Raw genomic sequence first — 21,611 nt, 5'->3', positions numbered from 1 at the left:
AGGTATTACATTTACCTGACACTTTTATGCAAAGCGACTTATAATTATGACTGAATACAACTTGAGCAACTGAGGGTTAGGGGCCTTGCTCAGGGGCCCAACAGTAGTAACTTGGCAGCAGTGGGTCTTGAACTGGCAACCTTCTGATTACAAGTTGAGTACCTTAACCACTGAGTTAAAGTGATAAAAGTATTTACTGTGCAGTGCTATGGTGGGCTTCCAGGACTGTGAGCGAAGAATACACTGAACGCAAGAAAGACATAACAATTTTAAAGTTTGGTCTTTTAAAGACTTCTCAGCTGCTTAAAATGTAACATGTGACTGGGGTTGGCATGCATCACTCTGTGTTGAAGCAACAGCTTTGCACTCTCCTTTTACCAATTCATCACTGCTGTCTGAACTGCATATGATCAGTGACAGCATTATATTTAATACTTATGCAAAATGAATATGCAGCATTCTGAAAATGCAATGCAATTTGTGTCTTGCTTCGAAACGTCTGTAATCAAAATGCATCGAACCGAATCTCATTGTATGGACCCACTGATTGGTGGGTGCGTGTGAATACTACTTGATTGTTCAAGTAGGTGTGGCTGAACCAATCATTAAGGCCGCTTGACAATAGCGTGGGTAACAGGCCTTGGTCTCCAGGACCTCATCAATAGATGAAAGACTAATTCTGATGAGCGAGTCTGCCCATTTAGCCGAGCTTGTCTTTCAGGTGCTGTCTCCAGGCAACAGGGCTGCGGGCAGACTCCTGGGCAGAACTAGTGTCTGACATATCCTGTCAAGCAAATAGGCGGCTGAATTCCACAGAGTGGCTATTAATAGACCTTTTTACCTGCAAAACAAATCACTTGTACTACACTCCATTAGGCTCTGAGGCGTTTTGTTGCCAGAGGACTCGGTTCCAGGAAATACTGGCACTTTTAAGATCAACTCTTAGTGTGTCTCACTGTGGAAGTGTAGGAGTTTTTTTTCCATATTGCTTGCTACCTCTTACAGAGTGTTTACATGAACGCTCCCTAAAATGTATCCTAGACCTTTGTTTCTTTTATGTAGGCCTAAGATTTTAAATCAAAAGTTTTTTTGATTTAAAAAAAAATTGTTTAAAAATATAAAGTACAATTATCACTAAATGAAAAATATGAAATAAGAGTGCCAAAGCGATATCTGTGACTGTCTGTTCTCTGCTTGTTTTTGAGGCAGCTTTCCAATGTCCCCCTTGTGAAAGTCATGCTCCAAATGTGTTTGGCCATCACTACAAATACATGGAAGATTCACACAAGTATGGCTTAAAAAAACAACAGCTCTGGAAGCAAAACACAGCCTGCATGTTGACTTACATTCTGCATCTTTTAAAGGAATCATTTGACCTTAGACGCATACGTGTCAAGAAAATAAATGAAAGCTGCTAGCTCCCAAGAAGCGCAACCTGGTGGCTGCTAGCCTTCACTCACAAGCCTACTGAAGCATTAGCATTCAACGTTAGCATCTTATTTCCCACCACGTGTGCTGGGTTAAAGTTATGCCAAGAGTAGTCCGCAACAAAAGTCTCATGCTTTGCATGTGTGGAGCTGTAGGTGTTGCCGTTAGTTGTGAGAGGAGCCCCAACCCCAGGTGGGAGGAGATAATGCAAATGAAGTTAACCAAGCCCACAACACCTCACTAGAGATAGATGTAGGCCAGAGCAGGTAAAATGGAGACTAGAGGAATGTAGGGCAGTGGGGAATAGGAAGAGGACCAGAGCCCAAGCAGACAGCCCCTGGGGGGGAGAAAGTGGTGTGTTCTTAAGGGGGGGGGGGGGGTAATAGGAGGGTACAGTTGTCAGCTGTTAGCTAAAGGCACCCAAGACCAGCATACATTTCTAATATTTGAAGATGGTTGGCAGGCAGATCTGAGCTGACCCGGATGAGAGTCACATGATCGTTTATGAACAAGCAGTTGTTGTTGTTGTTTTTGTACTGGTAGAAAAGTATTCTTATTTGCACAGTGCCAAGCAATAATACCTAGGCCTACAAAATAAATGTAACATTAATATAACTGAAACTGCTTTTAATATTGTGACGTTTAAATAGTTATTAGAAGTCACCCAAGATAGACACCTTTTCAACATTTAAAATTTACCCAAGACCCTTTTTTTAAATTTTAAAGCTTTTTTTATTATTCAAGTTAATTTGGTTATTTCAGAAGTATTCTGATTGCAGTGATACACAGAATGACACGTATAACAATGTATCTGTGTTACTATCATTCTTTCTTGGAATAACACTGATGAGGAAAACCAATGTAAACTTGCTCTTCACACAGTATCTAAAGCTACATATCAGATGTTGCCTGCATGGTTCACTAGGGCTACACATCCTAACAAAAGACCTTTGTCATTCCAACATAGCATTTTCCACATAACCACGCAGGATCAAAAATATGATGCATAAACAGAGAACTAACAGCATGCAGAAGACCCGTGTGTTTGACGAAAGCATGTGCCTATAAAATGACCAGAATTAGTGGGGGGTGGCGGGGTGGGGTTTTTTTTTTCAAAATCAGATTTTTAATTTTTTTTTAGCAGCAGCCTGTTTGTGGCTTTGATTACATCGATCATTAGTTCTGCAGTGGTGTCTGGATCTAGCACAAATTCAGCACTAGACGGCAGTGAGTCTAGTAGCAGGGATAATGTCCACCATGTGCAGTTAGACCCAACTCATTACAAATTCTCACTACAAAGCTGTTAAATGTCTCTGGAAATGTAGGATCCTGTGTGTTAAATAGTGAGACAATGAGATGCAGACATGGTCTACATAAGAGTACTGGGTTGTAATTTTTCTGAAGAAGAATACAACGAATCAGAAATGAAATTGCTTTGTCAACCAAAGGCTGCATTTTGGTGAAGTCATACAATTAAAGAAAATGTAGAAGCTTGTTTACATGGGAGCAGAGTGCTGCCCGGTACTGACAACTGGAGTGGAACAAAAACCAAGACATGGGCTACAAACAGGATAAAGTGAAAATTCCCAATGTGAGTTACTCTAACTCTCAAAGACCAGTAAAATTGCTCAGGGAACAGATTGCCTGAACCATAAAGGATTTTGAGGTAAACAAAGGCAAGAAAGATTTTCTCCAGTTGGTATATTACACTTAATGGAGGTCTTTCTTTATAAGTAATCATGAGGAAACACACATCTGTGTTATTCTCAAAATCTGAAAAGAGGCCAAGAAACAAGATGTCTGCAAATGCTTTTCACGTTCTTTGCGTTGTAAAGGCTTTGTGCCTTCATCATACAGAAAAGAGTCTATGTTGACATTGACTACCTAGCAAATGTTAAGCCTTCCACCTTAATGATATCCTTATCATTCAAAGCAGTCTGCATAAAGGACATCATATTATATGCTACTAAAACTCCTACAGCACACTAAACTACCATGTAATTAAGTCTCCATTGCCTTCTTCTGTTCATTCGTCTTCCTCTGTTGACCGTCATATACGGCACACTGGTCTTTGTTGGAGATGATTGCCAGCCATTTTCAAAATGGCTGCCAGCAGGATGACAAGCTACAGCTGTGATTGCTGTGTGATTGCTATGTTTAGGGTGGGGCCCCACTGTTAATAATTCATCATTTTAAACATCGTTGCTATAGCCCCACATGGAGAAGCTCTCCTAAAGCTCACCTAAGTTAGCCAGTGTCAGAGGGCTTTGGTCTTTTTGTCACAAATAACACCAGTCTTTCAATGAACCAACACTCGGATTGTCTGCTATTAGAGATTGATTTTGTTGTTGCTGTTGTTTGTTGTTTGGTGGAAGCAGTGATATGGTCACATGCCTGGCACAGGGTGGCAGATGCCATCCCAATTCAAGTCCTAAAATTTATATAAATATATAATATATATATTTTGTTATATTTTAGATAAAACAGAATCAAGAAAAAATATAAACTAATGTGCTGTTAGTTCCTCTGATAGGCTCAGCAAAATGATACCACAGTTCTGGCAATGTTAGTGGCTGAGAAATCTATTGTGAAAGACACTCTGACTGCTTTTATCTGGTAGCTTACTCCAGCACTCTGTCGCTCTGTGGAAACTCATTTCTTAGATCAGTCTCACAATATAGTATGACCTTGAGTGTGTCATTCGCACAGTTGTTATGCTCCAATGCAGGTGAGAAATACGTTTTGGTTTTTTTTTTCACGTAAAAGAGATATTCCCAATATAGCTTACTGCACAAGGCGTGATGCCCCACAGTTGGTTCATGGTGAGTTGAATAATTACCGTTACACTGTAGGTATTTTAACCTAATCATTTGATTATTAGGAACTGCACAGCAGATATGAATCAAATACAGTAATATCATTATATGGCCATTCATTTTACAGGTAAAAATCATTTTTGTGAGGATGGTCACTGAGGGACAGAGCAGAGAGAGGGACATATGGGGGCTCCAGACATTGAATTTAGTTTAAAAAGTAATGTTTCGAAATGTGTTTACGTGTTCATTTGTGTGTATGTGGTTGGTTTAGCATAGTTGTGTCAGTAGTTGTTACAGTCTCTGTGGTGTGTGTATTTATTAGTGTGTCAGTAGTTGTTACAATCTCTGTGGTGTGTGTATTTATTAGTGTGTCAGTAGTTTTTATAATCTCTGTGGTGTATTTATTAGTGTGCCAGTAGTTTTTATAATCTCTGTGGTAAGTGTATTTATTAGTGTGTCAGTAGTTGTTACAGTCTCTGTGGTGTATTTATTAGTGTGTCAGTAGTTTTTATAATCTCTGTGGTAAATGTATTTTCTGGTTAACTTTCCCCCTTTTCTTCATCGAATTAGTGCTTTTCTATTTACAGATATGCTGTTTTAATAAAAGAAGCTTGTACTGGAGCAAGTGCATGTGCGGCTTTGCCCTAATAAAGAATCGAGTGGCTCCAGCCCTTAGCTTGCCGTTCCCAGGCTCTTTTGTCTCACCACTGGGCTGGAAGGAGTTTACACGAGGGTTTAGCCGAGATTAGCCACGGCAGTGGGAGGAGTTGAGGCAGAGCGGGGAGAGGAGGTGAGAACGTGGCGGTGGGAGTGATAGGAGCACAGGGAGTAGTGGGAGTAGGCTACTATTCTCCATGGCCCCAGCACGCAACTCCTGCACAGGGTCATTAGCGAGGTAATTAAGGCATGTGCCTGTGCCCCAGGCTCATAAACGCACAGTGAGCAATGACTGCTAATGACAGGAATCAGCCGTACACGAAGCGCTAGCTAGAGAGCGCCTCGTCCCAGGCGAACCGCAGAACTGTCGCAAGACACCCTCCTACATTCAACTCCAGTTCATCTGGATTGTTTACAAAAACATTTGCATAGATTTGTTTATAGGCATGTACAGTTCATATACATTTCAACATACTTATACTTTTTTTCTGTTGCAAATAAATAGAATTTTACTGAATTTTACAAGTCTACGCAGTAGACTTGTGTCAACTTTGTTATTGCGAACTGTAAATGATCACTCTAGACGGTTTTACCTTCCACCCTGACGTGTTCTCGCAGCTAGTGAAGCACTTTTATGCTGCATAAATCGAGTTATTGCTGCAGTTGAAATGAAGGTTTTTAATCGCTGCACAGTGAAATGTCACGAGTGTGCACTCCGAGCCCGTTAGCATCTCTCGCAGCATGTTTTATGCACCTGCACGCTTATCCCAAACCTCTTTTAATCGCTTCGTTCCTCCTCGCAAAGGTTCCGCAGCAATCGGACGGAGCCCTGGACCTCTAGTGGCCTCTCCCAGTGCTCTATTTCCACCTACTCCTCATCTCATATCCCTCAGGCATATTACATTCGCATTTACTTATTTCTTTTTAAACGCTTTGAGTCGTGAAGGCAGGCACGGAACAGTCTTGGTGCCGCAGGTTAATAATGAGGCGATCAGGGTCAGAGGTTGCATATTCAGGGTCATCTGGATGGTTCTGGATGTGGTGAGAGACGTGTGGTTCAGAATGTGGTGAGAGACGTATGGTTCAGAATGTGGTGAGAGATGAAGAAATGTTTTTGCCTTCAGGGCCTCTGAAGCCCAGATCCCAGTGCGATCATCCAGTATGCGCTCACCTGATGTTTGAGGGTAAACAATAACATTCACATGAGAAGGAAAAGGCTTGGTTTAGTCTTTTGGGCCTTGAGTAATCTCCAGCTGTACTTCAGTGAGTAACATCTAAAAGTAAATGAAAAAATAATTACATTTATTATTAATAGTCTCCAGGGGATGGCTAGAGACTGCCTTTGTAATTTACTTCTTGGTCTTATGTCTCTGGGCAAAGGTTATACCTGTTATCATTAATATTTTGAGGCAGGCAATTATAAGGTAATAACTTTCACTAAGACAGAACATAAATTACTAAATGCAAACCAGATGCTTTCCAGATATCACAGCCGTAGACCTGTATTTGTCTTCTTTTTTTCTTCTTCTTCTTTAAATGTCAAAGGTTAGCCTGTTGATTTTCAACATACCTTTGTCCTGTTTGTTAACTGACCGGCCGACACTCTCCGGCAGTGACTACATGCAGGTAACCCATCCGTGGGCTGCGGCATGGCAGCCTCCGAAGAGAGAGAACGCGGGGTTTATGTTGCAGTGGGAGTTCTCACAGCGATTACGGCTTAAGCGAGCACCCTGTGGCTGTTTTCCCGATGGCATGTAATGAAAACCATTCCTTATTTATTCCACCCCGATGTGCGAGAGCGCAGAGAGCGTGCACCAGCGCGCAAGAGAGCACGAGACCTAATGCTTCCGAGAGAGTTAATATCTCCTGACTCCAGGAACAGCAAACACAGTACGCTGCCTCTGGGGAATCACACTGTTTGCACACCAAAGAGGCAAAATTAAAATCAAACAGACCAGGATTAATTATACTAAAACATACCCAGCCAAAGAAGGAAGGTTTTTAAGATGTTTGTATCTCCCATTCCCTCCTATTCTATTTCTGTCCCATGGACATCATGTCCTCGTAGCAAGCAGAGTATGTGACTGAGAAACCCTGAGTTATTTTTAGCTGGCCTGCAATTTGCCTGAAGGGGCCTCTTTTTTCCTGATGGATTTTACAATGGAGTTTTGGAATTATGCCCAGGCAAGATAGCACTCAGATCCTGCTGGAATCAGCTGTTTTGTTCTGTTCCACATCCCTTTCTCACTCTGTCTCTCTCTTTCTCTCTCTCTCTCTCTCTTTTTCCACTAACCTTTCTTTTTTATATACCTTACCTATCCAATCAATTTTATGCAGCTTTGCTATTGTGTGGAAGATCACAGAGAGCATCTGGATCTGAAATGAATGTTGACGTGTGCAAAAAGGGGGAAATCTCTGTGAAACACAGACCAGCCACCATTGTCCTGCTGCTTGTGGCGTTTACCAAAACACACCATGCTGATTCTGCAAGGGTAGTAAACAAGCACCGGAACGTTCTGCTTCCTGGCCCCCTTAACAGCTTGAGTCCCAGCCGTCAGCGGTGCCCTTCGGCCACGCTGCCCGCACATGATGCTCTGCCGGAGGGCAGAGCAAGTGGCCATTTGGCATCCCGTGTGTTGATCTTGGATTGGCCTCACTTCACCCAGCTGTTTGGACTTGTGTAAAATGCTGCAGTTTTGGGAAGTGTGCCCTTGGAGCATTCTGCCATCCAAAGCTTGGGTCGTCTCTCTCTCTCTCTCTCTCTCTCTCTCTCTCTCTCTCTCTCTCTCTCTCTCTCTCTCTCTCTCTCTCTCTCTCTCATTAGCACACGGCTGTCTTTAACTTTTCCTCTTGGATGGCTTCCATGCACGTTTTTTGCACGGCCTGGTGACTCTGAAGAACAGCTGACACTTTTTGTCTGCTGTTGCCTCCTGCCTCGCCCACACCGAGGGCCCCCCCCTCACCCTCGCCCCCCTGCTGCTCAGCCCGTTCAGGGTAACAGGGCAGCCTCTCATTAATGTAAAAAGTGACTGTGAGATTGGCCGTGTAAGCCCTGCAGAGAAGGCATCAAAGCTCTCGGTTAAAAGGCTCTCGGCTCATGTCGCACTAAACAAACACATTTAATTGGATTTTCATCCAGGCCCATTAAGTCATAGACAAGTCTAGAAAGCCACCTGCATGACTCTAATTACTAAAACAATCGCTGTTTTGTTTTGTTTTTTTCAAGCCCCTCACATCAACAACAACATGATTTTTACTGTCCAATGAAAAATGGTCAAACAGTGTGTCAAACTGTCTGATGTTTTCTGGATGATGAACTATATGGTCTGGTTCCAGGGGAGAAATATCAAGTCAAAAATCCTTTCTTGTTGGGGATAATCCATAAACATTGATGCTTCTCCTAATAAAAAGATACACAAACCATTAAGTAGTGTTATATTCATATACAGACATTTGTTTTTCCCAGCCTCTAGACCAGCTGAGTGCAGAGGACTATGGGAAATGTAGGAGATGTACTACTCTTTGGATTGGAATGTAGCCAGTTATACTGCCGGCTACAGCGCTGGTCCATACAAAGATTCCACCGGGGACTCCAGCGGTGTGACCATGTCATGTTCAATTGTGTGGTTGTTTCATCTATGATCCCTCTCTCTCTCTCTCTCTCTCTCTCTCTCTCTCTCTCTCTCTCTCTCTCTCCCCCTCGTGCGCTCTGACAGATGGAACATCCACTCTGTGTCTGTCCTCGGTGCGGGAGCTGCCATCTCAGCTGCAGGACCTGTACCAGCAGGGATTTGTTCTCACAGTTGTCCACCCCTTTGTCCACCCCTGCGGCCAGGAGCCTGCCAGCATCCAACAGCAGCTATACCGAGTGGTCCTCACCAAACTGCCCGACAGGTAGGCGGACCCAACTACACTGCCTGAAAGGCAGGCAGTCTCACCACACTGCCCAAAGGGTACGCAGTACTTACCAAATGTCTTGAAGGCAGGTAGTCCTCATCATAGTGCCTTAAAGGACAGACGGTCTGGTTCTCAAAGAACTGCCCATTGAGTAGATCCTTACTAAACTGAGGTGGCGGGGGTGCAAAACTTGTAGAGCAGGTTTGAATAATCAAACAGCAGAGCGAGCTCAGTCATATCTATTCCCTGCACCCTGACCCTGACCCTGCACCATGACCCTAAGCCCTGACCCTGCACCATTACCCTGAGCCCTGACCCTGACCCTTACCCTGACCCTGCACCGTGATCCTGCACCATGCAAGCCACTGCCCGGGAGCACCATGGCCCTGCTGGCACAACCCGGCGTCTGGAGCTCGACAGGCCGGTGTGAGAGGGTCAGAGGAGTCAGGCTGGAGAGGCGTAGCAGGCACTGGACTGAGTCCTGTCTTACAACCCAACCCCCAACCCAACCCCCCACGACGCCATTCGGCAACTGTCACTCAGAATACAAAGTCAGGGTCTCCACTATGCGCGTGTGTGGGTCTTGGCATACAAGCTTGTGAAGAGAGATCTGCATCTGGGTTACAGCCTCTCACTTCTGTGTGCATTGTGGGTTTATGTGTTTGTGATCTGTGAGCATAGCCAAAGCTTCCCAGTGAGGAGTGTGGAGAGGTGAAGAGGACCCAGAGCCTCAGGCTCCGCTTCAATCCTTGTATTTTACAGCTTTCCTCCAGAGCCGGACAGACTCGGGAAGACGCGGGGCCTACAGCACAGCCTGCTCTCGCTCTCCCTCACCCTCTCTCTCTCTCTCTTTCTGCTGGAGTAGCCATACCTCAGGGTCCTCAGTCTAACTCCAAACTCACTAAATCCCAGGAATCTCTTGGACTTTATGGACATACCAGGGGTTCATGCTGCGCATTCCTCATAGATGTACATCCAGCACGGACCATGGAGTCAAGCAGTTCTGGCTCGCTCCGGGTCATTCCTTTCTCTACAGCACACCAAGCCTCAGAAGGTGCTCCTGTCTGTTAGTGCTTCTTGTTGGGTCATGAATGGTATGTTAAGTGGGAATGTACGTGCTTTAGACACTGAGGGACAGTGGACGGGGCTTATCAAAATATATTTTGTCTTGTGAATGTCATGGTGGAATCAAAGGACATCACACGCCTTCATTCCTTTAACTTACCATAAAACAGCAAGCACTCATTCATCACACACACACACACACACACACACACGTGCACGCGCATGCACGCACGCACACACACATGCACACACACGCGCAGAGACACACACACATGCACGTGCGCAAACACACACACACACACACACACACACACAAAAGCACACAGCTTCAGATCACACATAATCCCCAACAATTAAACAACTCATGAGCATGAAGGAGCTGCTACAGGAGTGTGACGGGGACGACGTGTTCATAAAGAGGGCACGTGCAAAAAACACAGGGACAGAAATAACAAGAAGAGCCTCAAGTGAAGCACACCAGTGACAGGGGGCTTGTTGATGTGTTGATGTGTGTGCCTGAGAGAGAGAGAGAGAGAGAGAGACAGAGAGGGAGAGAGAGAGAGAGAGAGAGAGAGGGAGAAGGAAAAAAGAAGAAGAGAAGCGTGGGGAACTGCCACCCTTTGACGGTTCCAGCCAAGTCGCCCTGCTTTATCGCCATTCTTTGTCACCGTGGAGACAGTTGCTCGCATCAGCAGCCCTGAAGGATCAACGAGGAAAAAATAGGCAGAGGAGATATCAAACAGGGCCTGGCGGCACTCCTGTTCACCTGCCAATCACCCACATCTGAGCACAAGAGTACAGGAGGAAAGAGAGAGCAGATGAAAGGGCACCTCCACACAACTGCTAATACCTCTCAAAAACAAAACAGCCAAACAGCACGCCAAAGAGAGCAGAGCGGAGCCGAGAACAGACAGCAACAGAGCAGAAGAGAAACCGGGGAGTGGAAGAGCTTGGAGGAGATGGACACGCGAAAGGAGGCATCCGTTTTAGTGGGGTGCAGCGGTAGCCGCTAGCTGGACGGGTGGTGTTTAGTATTCTGGCCGAGTGCCTGGATACAGTCCCAGCTCCCCCGCTGAGGATTAACCTCAGCGCGAAGCCGGCATGGCTGGTCCATGGTGGAGCACAGGAAGTGACATTGGTACAATTTACACCCCACCCACAACACACCCACCCACCCAAACACACACACACACACCCAGCCAGCCTGCTCACCGTAGCACCAATACATCAGCCCTCATGTCTTATGCCCTATAGGCATAGGAACAACATGTTCACAAACCACTACAGCCACTACAGACAGGTGAATTAACGTTGCCAGGCAGCACTCAATTGAGATAGACCCTGATGGGCATTAGTCGAGACCTAATGGCGAACAGGCATGGCTGAACAAATGATTGGTGCCATTTATAATTTCAAATGTCAACTGTCAAAGCTTTCCAAGTTGAAATTACTATTCCAGGCCTATGGGGAGTGCTGAGTAATACCTTCCACATCATTGGGTAATTGTGGTGTACCTCACTCTGGGACAGGTATGGGAGTTCCCCTTACAGGTGCACGGCCTGAGCATTAGCTAGTCACGCTTGAGTAAATAAGCAGACATGAAGGAGGATGTGCTACATAATTAATGCACTGATGAAAGATGGTGAAACGCAGGTTTGATAGATCCGAAGTGATATTGTTGTCATGGCAATGCAGTCATAGATACCCTCGCAAGAAGACAAATGCGCAGGCACGCATGCACACACAACTGCGCACAGGTCGACATGGACCACATGCTCATGTGTCCACAGACATACGCAAACAAACAAACACACACACACACAGACACATGTACACACCACACACACACACACACACACACACACACACACACACACACACACCACACACACACACACACGCACACACACACACACATACACACACAAACAGACACATGTACACACCACACACACACACACACACACACACACACACCACACACACACACACACACACACACACACACACACACACCACACACACACACACACACACACACACACACACCACACACACACACACACACACACACACACACACACACACACACACCACACACACACGCACACACACACACACACACACATACACACACACACAGACACATGTACACACACACACACACACACACACACACACACACCACATACACACACACACACACACACACACCACATACACACACACACACACACACACACACACACACACACACCACACACACACACACACACACACACACACACACACACACCACACACACACACACACACACACACACACACACACACCACATACACACACACACACGCACACACAACATGGCTATGTCTTTTATACACAGTAGCTCCCACTTCCTTGCAACAGCCCCAGAACCATGGAACCATTTGTCACCATGGAGATGAAGGGTTAGGCTAAATGTTAATATCTCATAACTGTTAGCATTGTGCTAAAGAGATTCCACTAGCCATAATAAGCAGGTAGAACTGGTAGCGTACCCTATTGAACATTAGCTAGCCACAAGGGGTAGCCTACACTGGTAGCCATCATAGGTGAGGTATTCTTTTAAGATGCGAAACCTCTGACACTTTGTGTCATGCTTGGCAAATTCTTTGAGCTGGGCTTCCCCTCAGGGAGGCATGTGGGAGTGTATGTCTTGGGACCCGCTCACACGCCAGGGTGATGGGAGCACCATTTAGGTGGCAGATGGTGGCATGACAACAGGAGGCGTGTGTGTGTGTGTGTGTGTGTGTGTGTGTGTGTGTGTGTGTGTGTGTGTGTGTGTGTGTGTGTGTGTGTGTGTGTGTGCATGCGTGTCACAGTAAGCACTGTGTCTGAAGTTAGTCTGGGCTGTGTAAAGGGTGTAACTTATAGCTAGTGTGTTGAATTCTTTGGCCTTTCTCTCTCTTCCGCCCTCTCACACACACTCAGGGAGGGGAGAAGAGATGTCTGTATTCCTCGTGTCAACAGGATGGAGAGAGGGTGCGGACCCCCCATACTGGTTATACCTACATTTCCTTTACAGTAGCAGGAAGACATAGCGCAGAGAACTCCAATTGAGACCGTGTACGTCATCATGGAGATGAAGGATCGCACACGGGATTCTTTTAGGTCTTCTCATTAAATAATAACCATGTTTGCTAATACAGACCAGTAAAATATGCATGGTCCATGTTTCATTAGGATGTGGTGTTTGGTGTCTTCTATAGGGTTTCATTATAGACGCACTGTTGGAGATAACAGTCCACTGGCTCAAGAACGTGCAAATCACTTCCCAAAACTCCCAAATACTTTGGGATAAGGTGTAGGGGATAGTAGCCACCTCTGTGCCCAGGGTTAAAGTTCTGTTCCAGACCTCACAAGTCCTGAAGGTAAAATAAGGTCAGATGTGGAATGTGAAATTGAGTGGAATGGAGCAGTAGGTGAAGGAAGTATTCCAATACTAGAATATGTTGGAATACTGCAATATGTTGGATTACTGAAATATGTTGAAATAGTGGAATATGTTGGAATACTGAAATATGTTGGAATAGTGGAGTATGCTAGAATACTGAAATATGTTGGAGTAGTGGAATATGTTAGAATACTGGGATATGTTGGAATATTGGAATAGTGGAATATGTTGCCGTGTGGAATGTGTGCACTTTGAACAAGTGAAGCTCCTCCTTGTCCATTTGGTGACACTAGTAAAGGAGTTTGGCCACAGAATTACACTTATATGCTTGTATTACTGATTCATTTTCTGTTTACACTTGCATGAATTAGATGGTCTTTAGGTTTAATAGCATTAGCCCTTTACTTTAATGAAAGTAGATCCGATGGTAAATAATAATATGCCTTTTTCTTTTTTCTTAGCTCTGAGAAGAGTCCGTCAGACTTTGAGCCGTACCATCTAAAGCTGGAGGAGTGTTTATCCGCTGAACATATTCCTATGGCAGAGCATATCCAAGGCTACGTGAAAAAAGTAAGAAGCTTTTTTTTGTCCCCCATTCCTGTACCCGAACCAGACTGGAGGAGCACATAGCTCGAATGACTACAAAGCAGAGATCTGAATCGGCACGCCCGTCACTCATCCTGTGCTCGGATTGCTAGCTGAGCGGAAGGCCTCCACGGTTCAGTGTCGCCGTGAGCCCTGGGTCTCCCCCGCCGGTCCGGCGGCCTTATCTCCAACACTATCCATATGGACGAACCGCCGAGACACCAGTCTTCCTTACCTGCACCAAACACGGAAATGATTCGCTGCCCTTTCCTTCAAGGAAGGAATTTTCATCACGCTCCAACGAGCAATAGAGGAACGCTGTTCTTATCTATGCAGTTTCTTTTGCCTTATTGTTGGAAACATAATGACGAGACCCAGGGCGTAAATGTTCAATATGTATTAAACAATGCAATTGGAAAGGACGGGTCCGCTTCGCGGTTTAATTCTAGGCAGAATAAACTGCTGCCTTGTGCCGGAGTGATTCTCCTTCAGTTGGCAGAAGCATCAGGCGGAGATGGCGCTGCAGAAGGCCTTGGGCCGTCTTTTATTAAAGTGGCAGAATGGAAAATGCAGTCATTAGCATTCCTTGACAGTTAACAATTCAATTTCGCTTGATGGGAATTCAAATATTGGCCTCCGAATGGTGAGTGACAGTAAAGGGGCCGTGCACAGCCGACTTCTGCATGCGGACTGCATAGCAAGGTGCGCTGAAGAGCTGCTATTGTAATCAGCTCTTGTTAATACATGGGAAGGATGAAGATGGCTGGGTAGCTAAATAATTGTTTTGGACACCATGTGATTGTGGGAGATAATGTGAGTATAATTCAAGATTCTGTAGCTTGAACGAAAATGGAAGGCTTATTCAAAACTAATTTGGGCCAGGTGTATTCTTTTTTTTATCATTTTATTATTCATATAATAATTGGAAATTCAAGTTTCGTAGGCTATTTGGACAACTTGAAATAGTTTAGAGTATAGCAACAGCATTCGTGTTGATATATTTGATCAGTTTTTACGTATTGTGGTCAATGTTGAGGAGGTACTGGTCAGCATTTGCATGGCAGTGGAAGTGGTAGCGCCATGTGGTATGTTTCTGTCCACCCCCAGCAGATCCAGGATGCGGCAGACCTGGGCATCACCTTCGCCGGCTTCGTCCAGGAGCCCGCGGGGATACGCCCTCGCACCGCAGCCCGGGCAGCCAGAGGAGAGCCGGCCCTCTCTCTCCACTCCAGCCCGAGCTCGCTGCGCAGCTCCGAGCTGACGGCCAGCCCCAGCCACCAGGGGGAGCCGGACACGTTGGGGGAGGGCGTGGCCGAGAACGGGAGCGAGGACTGGCGCAGTAGCGCGGGAAATTTGGAGGCGGAGGAAGCGTCTGGGCACGCAGGGGGAGACACGGTTTCGGACGACACGTCCGCCGCCTTGACGCTGGAGTCTTTCGAAGGACGGGACGACACACCATCACATAACAACAACAAGGCCAAGGGCGTGGAGCTGAGTGATAAAACCACCAAGCCCTCCCTCTCCAAGAACGGTGAGATTGTTTGTCTTTTTGGCGCAATTAAACTTAGTCAAGTCTTCTGCTTGTTCATAAAACAGGAAAAGTCTTTGATGTATCAAGGAAACATTATATTAATTAAATGTATTATATTAATGTACTGCATGCAGACTTCTCAACTTTGTTACACAACATTACATATAATCAGGGTCTGTTTGCTGTACACCAATCCTCCTCCACCATCAGTCTGTTCGTTCTCCCCTAAATGCACCGTCGCTGGTTGTGGATGTGCAGTGGCTTAGCGTGCAGGGCCGCATAGTCTCATCGTGTTCAAAAACCACACAGTGGCTTTTAGGTCTGCTTTTGTTCGGGCTGTTTTTTGGGAACAAACCAGATGGCAGCCCTCGTTCTTGCTGCTCGTGAGAGAATCAAGGTTTTCGTGCCTGCCGTATGCCATGTAGTGTGAACGAGGCATGCTGGGCCGCCCGCGGCGGCAGCTTGGGGTCCATCTGGACGAAGAAGCGGCAGATTTCGGGAGCAGGAGAAATCGTGGCGATATGTGCAGTGGCCCGTGTGCTAACCCGCTGCTGTCCCCCGCACTGGTGTCGTGACCCTACCAAACACCCACTACAGACAGCACAACGCAACTTCAGGCACAACAAGGCCAACTCTTTCAAATGTTCCTCCCAATCCTGTAGGTGTACGGCCTCCGAAAGATGGCACACCATGTGTGCCTGACATTCGGAGCTGTGTTGGTGCATGGGGTCGCTAAATGTGAAATAGGGCCACAAGAGGGATAAAGTCCAGGTTTGCCAAACAGTTTACTCCACACTCCAAGCTGAGAGTGTGCTGTGAGCCAAGCCGGCTTTGCTGCTGGGACCATGAAAACTATTTAGTGTTTGAGTCATTTCACAAACAGCCACTGGAAGCAAGTCCAAATTCTTCCAAATTTCTAAATCCTTGAGAAGACAAAGGGTCAAGGATTTCAGGATTGATGTAGAAATGTGTTTGTGTTAACTGAAATAGCTCAGATCGGAGCTTAGGCAAGCGGAGGACGAAACATCATGTTCTCGGGCAGCGCTTGACACTGTGGCCCTGTTTTTGCTCTGTCATAGCGTTTAGGGCAGCTGATCCGCCGAGCTGCCGGGAGATGTGAAAGCTTGTGATCTGTTCGTGTTTACAGCTGAACGGCAACACTCCGACAGGTCCCCTTGCCAGACAGCCAACATCACACAGACAGTTTGTCATCTGACTGCTTTAACACTTCACCAGCTGCAGCTTTCCCAACGCTGGTATTGCCTCTTTTGATCTACACAGGACAAGCAAAAGCCAGACGTGAATTAAGAGCAGGATTTCAGTTAGCCCGGAAAGTTCCGTGGACGGGGGCAACGCCTAAATCTTAAATCGTTGCCATGCTCGAGGGCACATGGCGATGCATGCACAGCTGGTCACAGGACGGACGCTGGGGGGCGGAGCTGCGTCTTCGCTGGCTGCCTGTCGCAGCGGTTGTCCAGTCCTGAAGAGAACTCGCAGCAAATCAGTCAATCTTCCCGACAGCCGATTGGACAGCCAGGCATGGGCGGGTACCAAACATCTCATGCTCTCTTTAGATCCCTCAGAGGGTCAGTGAGTGGTTGACCAGGCGACGGCTGCTGCAGCCAAAGTGCGTCCCTATTTATCTTTTTGGTCAAATATCCATTAGTCCATATTAATACACTTTCAACATAGATCTGAAAAGGGAGTGGTTGAGCGTGGCAGCACTCAAGTGCACAAACAGATTTATCAAACCTTATTTTAATCCATTAGATGCATTTTGTTCCTCAACGCTGCAGATGTAAAAGCTCATTTAGGGCACAGAAAAAGCGGAATAATATTAAGGAGAATCAAGTCGTCACCGGGCAGAATTGCGTTGTTCCTCTCAACCTAGGACCACTCGGGGGGGGGGGGGGGGGGGGGGGGGGGGGGTGGGGGCACTCAACCAATGCGCTTGCTCGTATCATCTGATTGGTCTAATATTTGGAAATTTGTTAAATTAATAGTTGATCTGCATCCTGAGAACAACTGTCAGTACAGGATGCAGCTACAGAGAACATAATCAAATGGCTGTATACCACAGCAGACCAGGTCACGCAAAGATCTGTTTCAATATTCGATGGATCCTTTTGCAAAAAAAGGCCCCGCTAACATCTCAGCTCTTGTCTGTAACAGCTTGCAGCTTGAGGCCCCTGATTGTGGGGTCACCGCATTGCTCGTGCTGTTCTGACGGGATTTGAGGGAGGGGTTTTTGCTGAGAGCACTTCCCTTGTCGTCTTCAGGAGTGGAGCTCTTTGGCCTGTTTAACTACCCGGGCCGGAGGCGGGGCCCGCTGAAGTACTACACGGTAAAGGTTCCCCTCCGGGTGCGGGCGGAGGAGGCAGGGATGCCAGCTGTCGAGGCCGACTGGCTGGATCACATGACCCAGCACTTCAATGGTGGTGCCTCACTGGTCGACGGCTACTTTCACCTGGGCAACGAAAATGGTGAGTGTTTTGGGCAATAATACGAGAGAGAGAGAGAGAGAGAGAGAGAGAGAGAGAGAGAGAGAGAGAGAGAGAGAAATATAGAGAGAAAGAGGGAGAGAGAGAGATATATATATTTAAACACAGGGGATGTTTTTCCATAAAATGTGGGTCTAACTGACCAGGAAACTGGCCTTTTCTCTTTGGTTTGCTCTGCTATTAAGACATTTGTTTTGATCAGTTCCTGTGCTCTGTTTCCTCATCTCAACATTGAAAGCAAATACACAGTATAATTCATTAGTTCATTGCCTAATGAATGGCTCATTGTTTCTTGAACATACAATTAACGTCATCAAATCACCGCATCCAGCTACGCTCTTTGTCTCAATAATGAAACTTTCTGCAGTAATGCGTTTGGAGGTTTAGTACACCCTTGTGCATGTTCCACAACGCATTCTGAATGTGCGATCAAGACAAGCATCAGAAACAAAGAATGGTGTTTCACTGCATTTCCATTAAGGAGAACTCCCCCAGTGGTTGGAGTTAAGCCTCGTGCTGTCAGGGAACCTTCTGACACGGCTTTGTATAGCTGGGTAAAATGGACGACTCTTCGGAAAAAGACATTTGTCATCATTTGGAATATTACAGACCTTTTAGCTGGGAACAATATGGCATCGGGACATTAGTGACAACAGCAATGTATCAACATCAAGTGGCCCTTGTTAGATAATGCTCTCTCACAAATGGCTCGTCCATAAACCCGCGTCGCTCTGCCGAGCTACAACAGGGGTACAGACGATGGGAAGTCCCAGCGGGAGCGCCGGACCCACTCGATAGATACTGAGAAGAAACATAAATCATCCCACCACGCTTCAGCCACAAGCACTGCAGGACAGCCACACCAATTAGCAATAAGGGATCTGTTTAGCCAGCTTGGAGTCAAGCACGGGAGCAGCTGGCACAGGGCAAGAGGAGGAGGCAGGTGATTGAAGAGTTGCGAAACAGTGGCTGTATCGAAACACCAGGGGTGGGGGGTTTTTGTTTTTTTTTTGTACATAAGTGTTTAATTGCAAGAGAGGGCGAAGACGTATGTGTTATCAGGCTACAGATCGCACGGCACAGTTCCAAATTTAGCTTGTCTTTTCAGTCTGGTATTTGAATTCTTAATGAGAGGAACCCTGCGTGATATGCTCTGAATGTGTCAGCTCGCAAAGCACAGCAGCCCGTCCCTCGCCGGGAACAAACAGCCAATGAAAAGCCCCCGACCTATACCCCTGGATCTTCCAGAGAAAGGCAAAGAGGATTGTGGGAGGGCACACCCCGCACAAAGAATTCCACCGCCTTTCAGACAAGTTTGGCCAGAGATGGCAGGAGGGCACGGCTCCTGCCATCTGTGCTAGGGAGGAGAAAGATGCCTATGGCTGTGCTAGGTGAGGAGGGCTTCATCCATGTCTGTTCTGGGTGGTGCTGTGGTTGTTGCCTGTGTGTCCTTCTCTGCTCACCTGCTCTCTCTCTGTCTCTCAGCCCTGCTCAGGCAGCATGGGGGGCCGTCTCATACATCAAACAGCCCTCTCCTTGCTCCGAGACATGTTTCCATGGCGAGCGCGTTTCCAGGGGCGCGGGGATGTTCGGGTTTAATGGCTGGATTGGGCGGTGCTCTCTCCAGGTGTACAGAGTCCTGACGGAGACGACATCGAGGGTCGGAAATCCTCAGATTGTTGAATTTGCAGATTCAGCGCGCTCAGCTCCCATGCACTGCACTGGCACAGTGAGATTAAAGATTGCTCTGACAGCAGGCAATGCAGGAGGGTCACACAGGTCAGCACAGGCGTACGGGCTGCCCCGGCGGCACACCACTGCCACTTCAAACAGCGACATTATAGGCTAAAACGTTCCCGTCGTCTTTTTTTTTTTTGTTGTTTTGGTTTTCCGCTACCTCCCTCACAAATGGATTAGCATCCGCAGCTGTGAGACATTCATATGCATAACTAGCCATGCTGTGTCTTCTATATTCAGATGCGGCACAGACGCTGCTATTCAGCGTATGAATTTCCAATAAGGTATTATACTCCTCTGAAAGGATTTTTGGAGATACCTCAACTGGCTTTTTTTCCTTTTTCTTTTATTTGTGAGGTGGAGAATACAAAGAAATCTGGTGGTGAATGAAGCAGCTGAGGTGAGGCTACACTGCAGAGAGATAACAGAGAGAGAGAGAGAGAGAGCGAGAGAGAGAGAGAGAGAGAGAGAGAGAGAGAGAGTGTGACGGGGAGAGAAAGAGACAGAGAGAGAGGGACAGAGGAAGAGGAATGACACATTGCACAAACACATTACACGCCTCCTCACACCAAACTTGGCATTCATCTTCAAATGGAGCGTGTACGCTCACACCAGGAATGAATCCTGCAAAAAACATGGGAGTTCCACACGCTGACCACCCTAAAATCTGCCTGGCAACCCCAGGGCTTTTGCGCAATCCCCAAAATGCCCAAAACCGGCCCGCATAAATGTCACACGAGTGTCACATTCAATCCAGGTGCTGTGTGAGGCACGTGTTTATAACGCACTCTCGGGCCAGGCAACCGGCCAGAGGCTGCACTGGTACACAAGGCAGTCTCACGAGCGGACTTTTCCGATCACGGCTGGCAAGGCAGGCCCTGTCTGAGGTATGGCAGACAGAACAACAGCCCTTGTTTGAAGAGGGCAGAGAGACGTCTTCAGCCGAATGAGCTGATCTTAAAATGGGTATTTGAGATTGGACAATGGAGGTAGTCACTGCCCCTCCCACTGCCCCCACCCCTCTCTCTCTCCTTATCTACCCCTATCTATCCCAACTCTGGGAAACACAGTGGAAATGGAGCACTCCTGTTCAGAGTGGACTCCTCACCCTGAACAACAGAAGGAGGGGAGGCCCACATGCGTCCCGCGTCACCTCCAAAACCCCGTCCAGCCCTGTAGCTGGGCAGAAACGGCAACAACCCTCGATTACAGCTGACATGCACTGACATTCTGATCGAGCTTAGCACGGCTTCTTTATTTCATGACGCCGAAAGCGTTCCGGTGTTCATAATTGATAACATTGGGACTCTCTGCTAATTAAAGCTGCCATTAGTTGAAAAGCTATTTCGTGTTTGAAGGAATATTCAAAATGGCAGCCTCAGGTGTCTTTCCTCATAACTTTCTTTTCGATTGCCTCTCTTTCTTTGTCTTTCTCTCTCTCTCTCTCTTTCTCTCTCTCTCTCTCTCTTTCTCTCTCGTTCTTTCTCTCTCTCTTTCTCTCTCAGTTCATTTCACTTCAAGGTAGGTTTAGTGGGATGGCTGTATCATGTATCATTTTGCCAAAGCAAGTAGTTTGGTATTGAACATACAATAGTGTTTAAGTCATAATAGTCATAACTAACAAAATAATAATAAAAGTCAATAATGTGACAACAAATGATAATAAACTAGATGAAACAAAGTCAGTAATAATAACTAATGTAGTGTGCCTGTGTCTCAGGCAGTGACATGCTGCCACAAATATTAAAGCGAGAGGTGCTGTTTCCTTTTTTTAGACTATTATTGTTAGATTAATGAGATTTAGATTATTAATGGGGGAATATTTCAAAATTAGGGAGTATATTTGCCAATCCGTGTGAATTATCAAGAAAGGCAGAGAAAGTGCTGCTCAGTCTCGACCTCACCATTCTCACACTGACCGCACAATCTTCTCTCTCAGGGTAGGCGGGGTCCGATGT

General features: G+C 46.4%; 1 protein-coding gene across 2 annotated transcripts in view; it reads left to right on the top strand.

Annotated features, from left to right (window-relative positions):
• LOC113578815 (raftlin) overlaps positions 1-21,611 on the top strand; it is a 49,032-nt gene that overhangs the window by 14,678 nt on the left and 12,743 nt on the right. The window contains exons 4-7 of one of the 2 annotated variants that reach the window (XM_027012285.2): positions 8,618-8,795; positions 13,761-13,869; positions 14,992-15,415; positions 17,695-17,898. In XM_027012285.2, the coding sequence (XP_026868086.2) occupies positions 8,618-8,795; positions 13,761-13,869; positions 14,992-15,415; positions 17,695-17,898 (915 nt within the window). The remainder of the gene's footprint in view (positions 1-8,617; positions 8,796-13,760; positions 13,870-14,991; positions 15,416-17,694; positions 17,899-21,611) is intronic. The other variant, XM_027012286.2, reaches the window with a different exon arrangement.

This window comes from Electrophorus electricus, chromosome 5 (assembly GCF_013358815.1).
Source record: "Electrophorus electricus isolate fEleEle1 chromosome 5, fEleEle1.pri, whole genome shotgun sequence".
Classification (NCBI taxonomy): domain Eukaryota; kingdom Metazoa; phylum Chordata; class Actinopteri; order Gymnotiformes; family Gymnotidae; genus Electrophorus; species Electrophorus electricus.
Note: the sequence above shows the minus strand (reverse complement) of the source record. Positions and strands in the feature narration are given on the sequence as shown.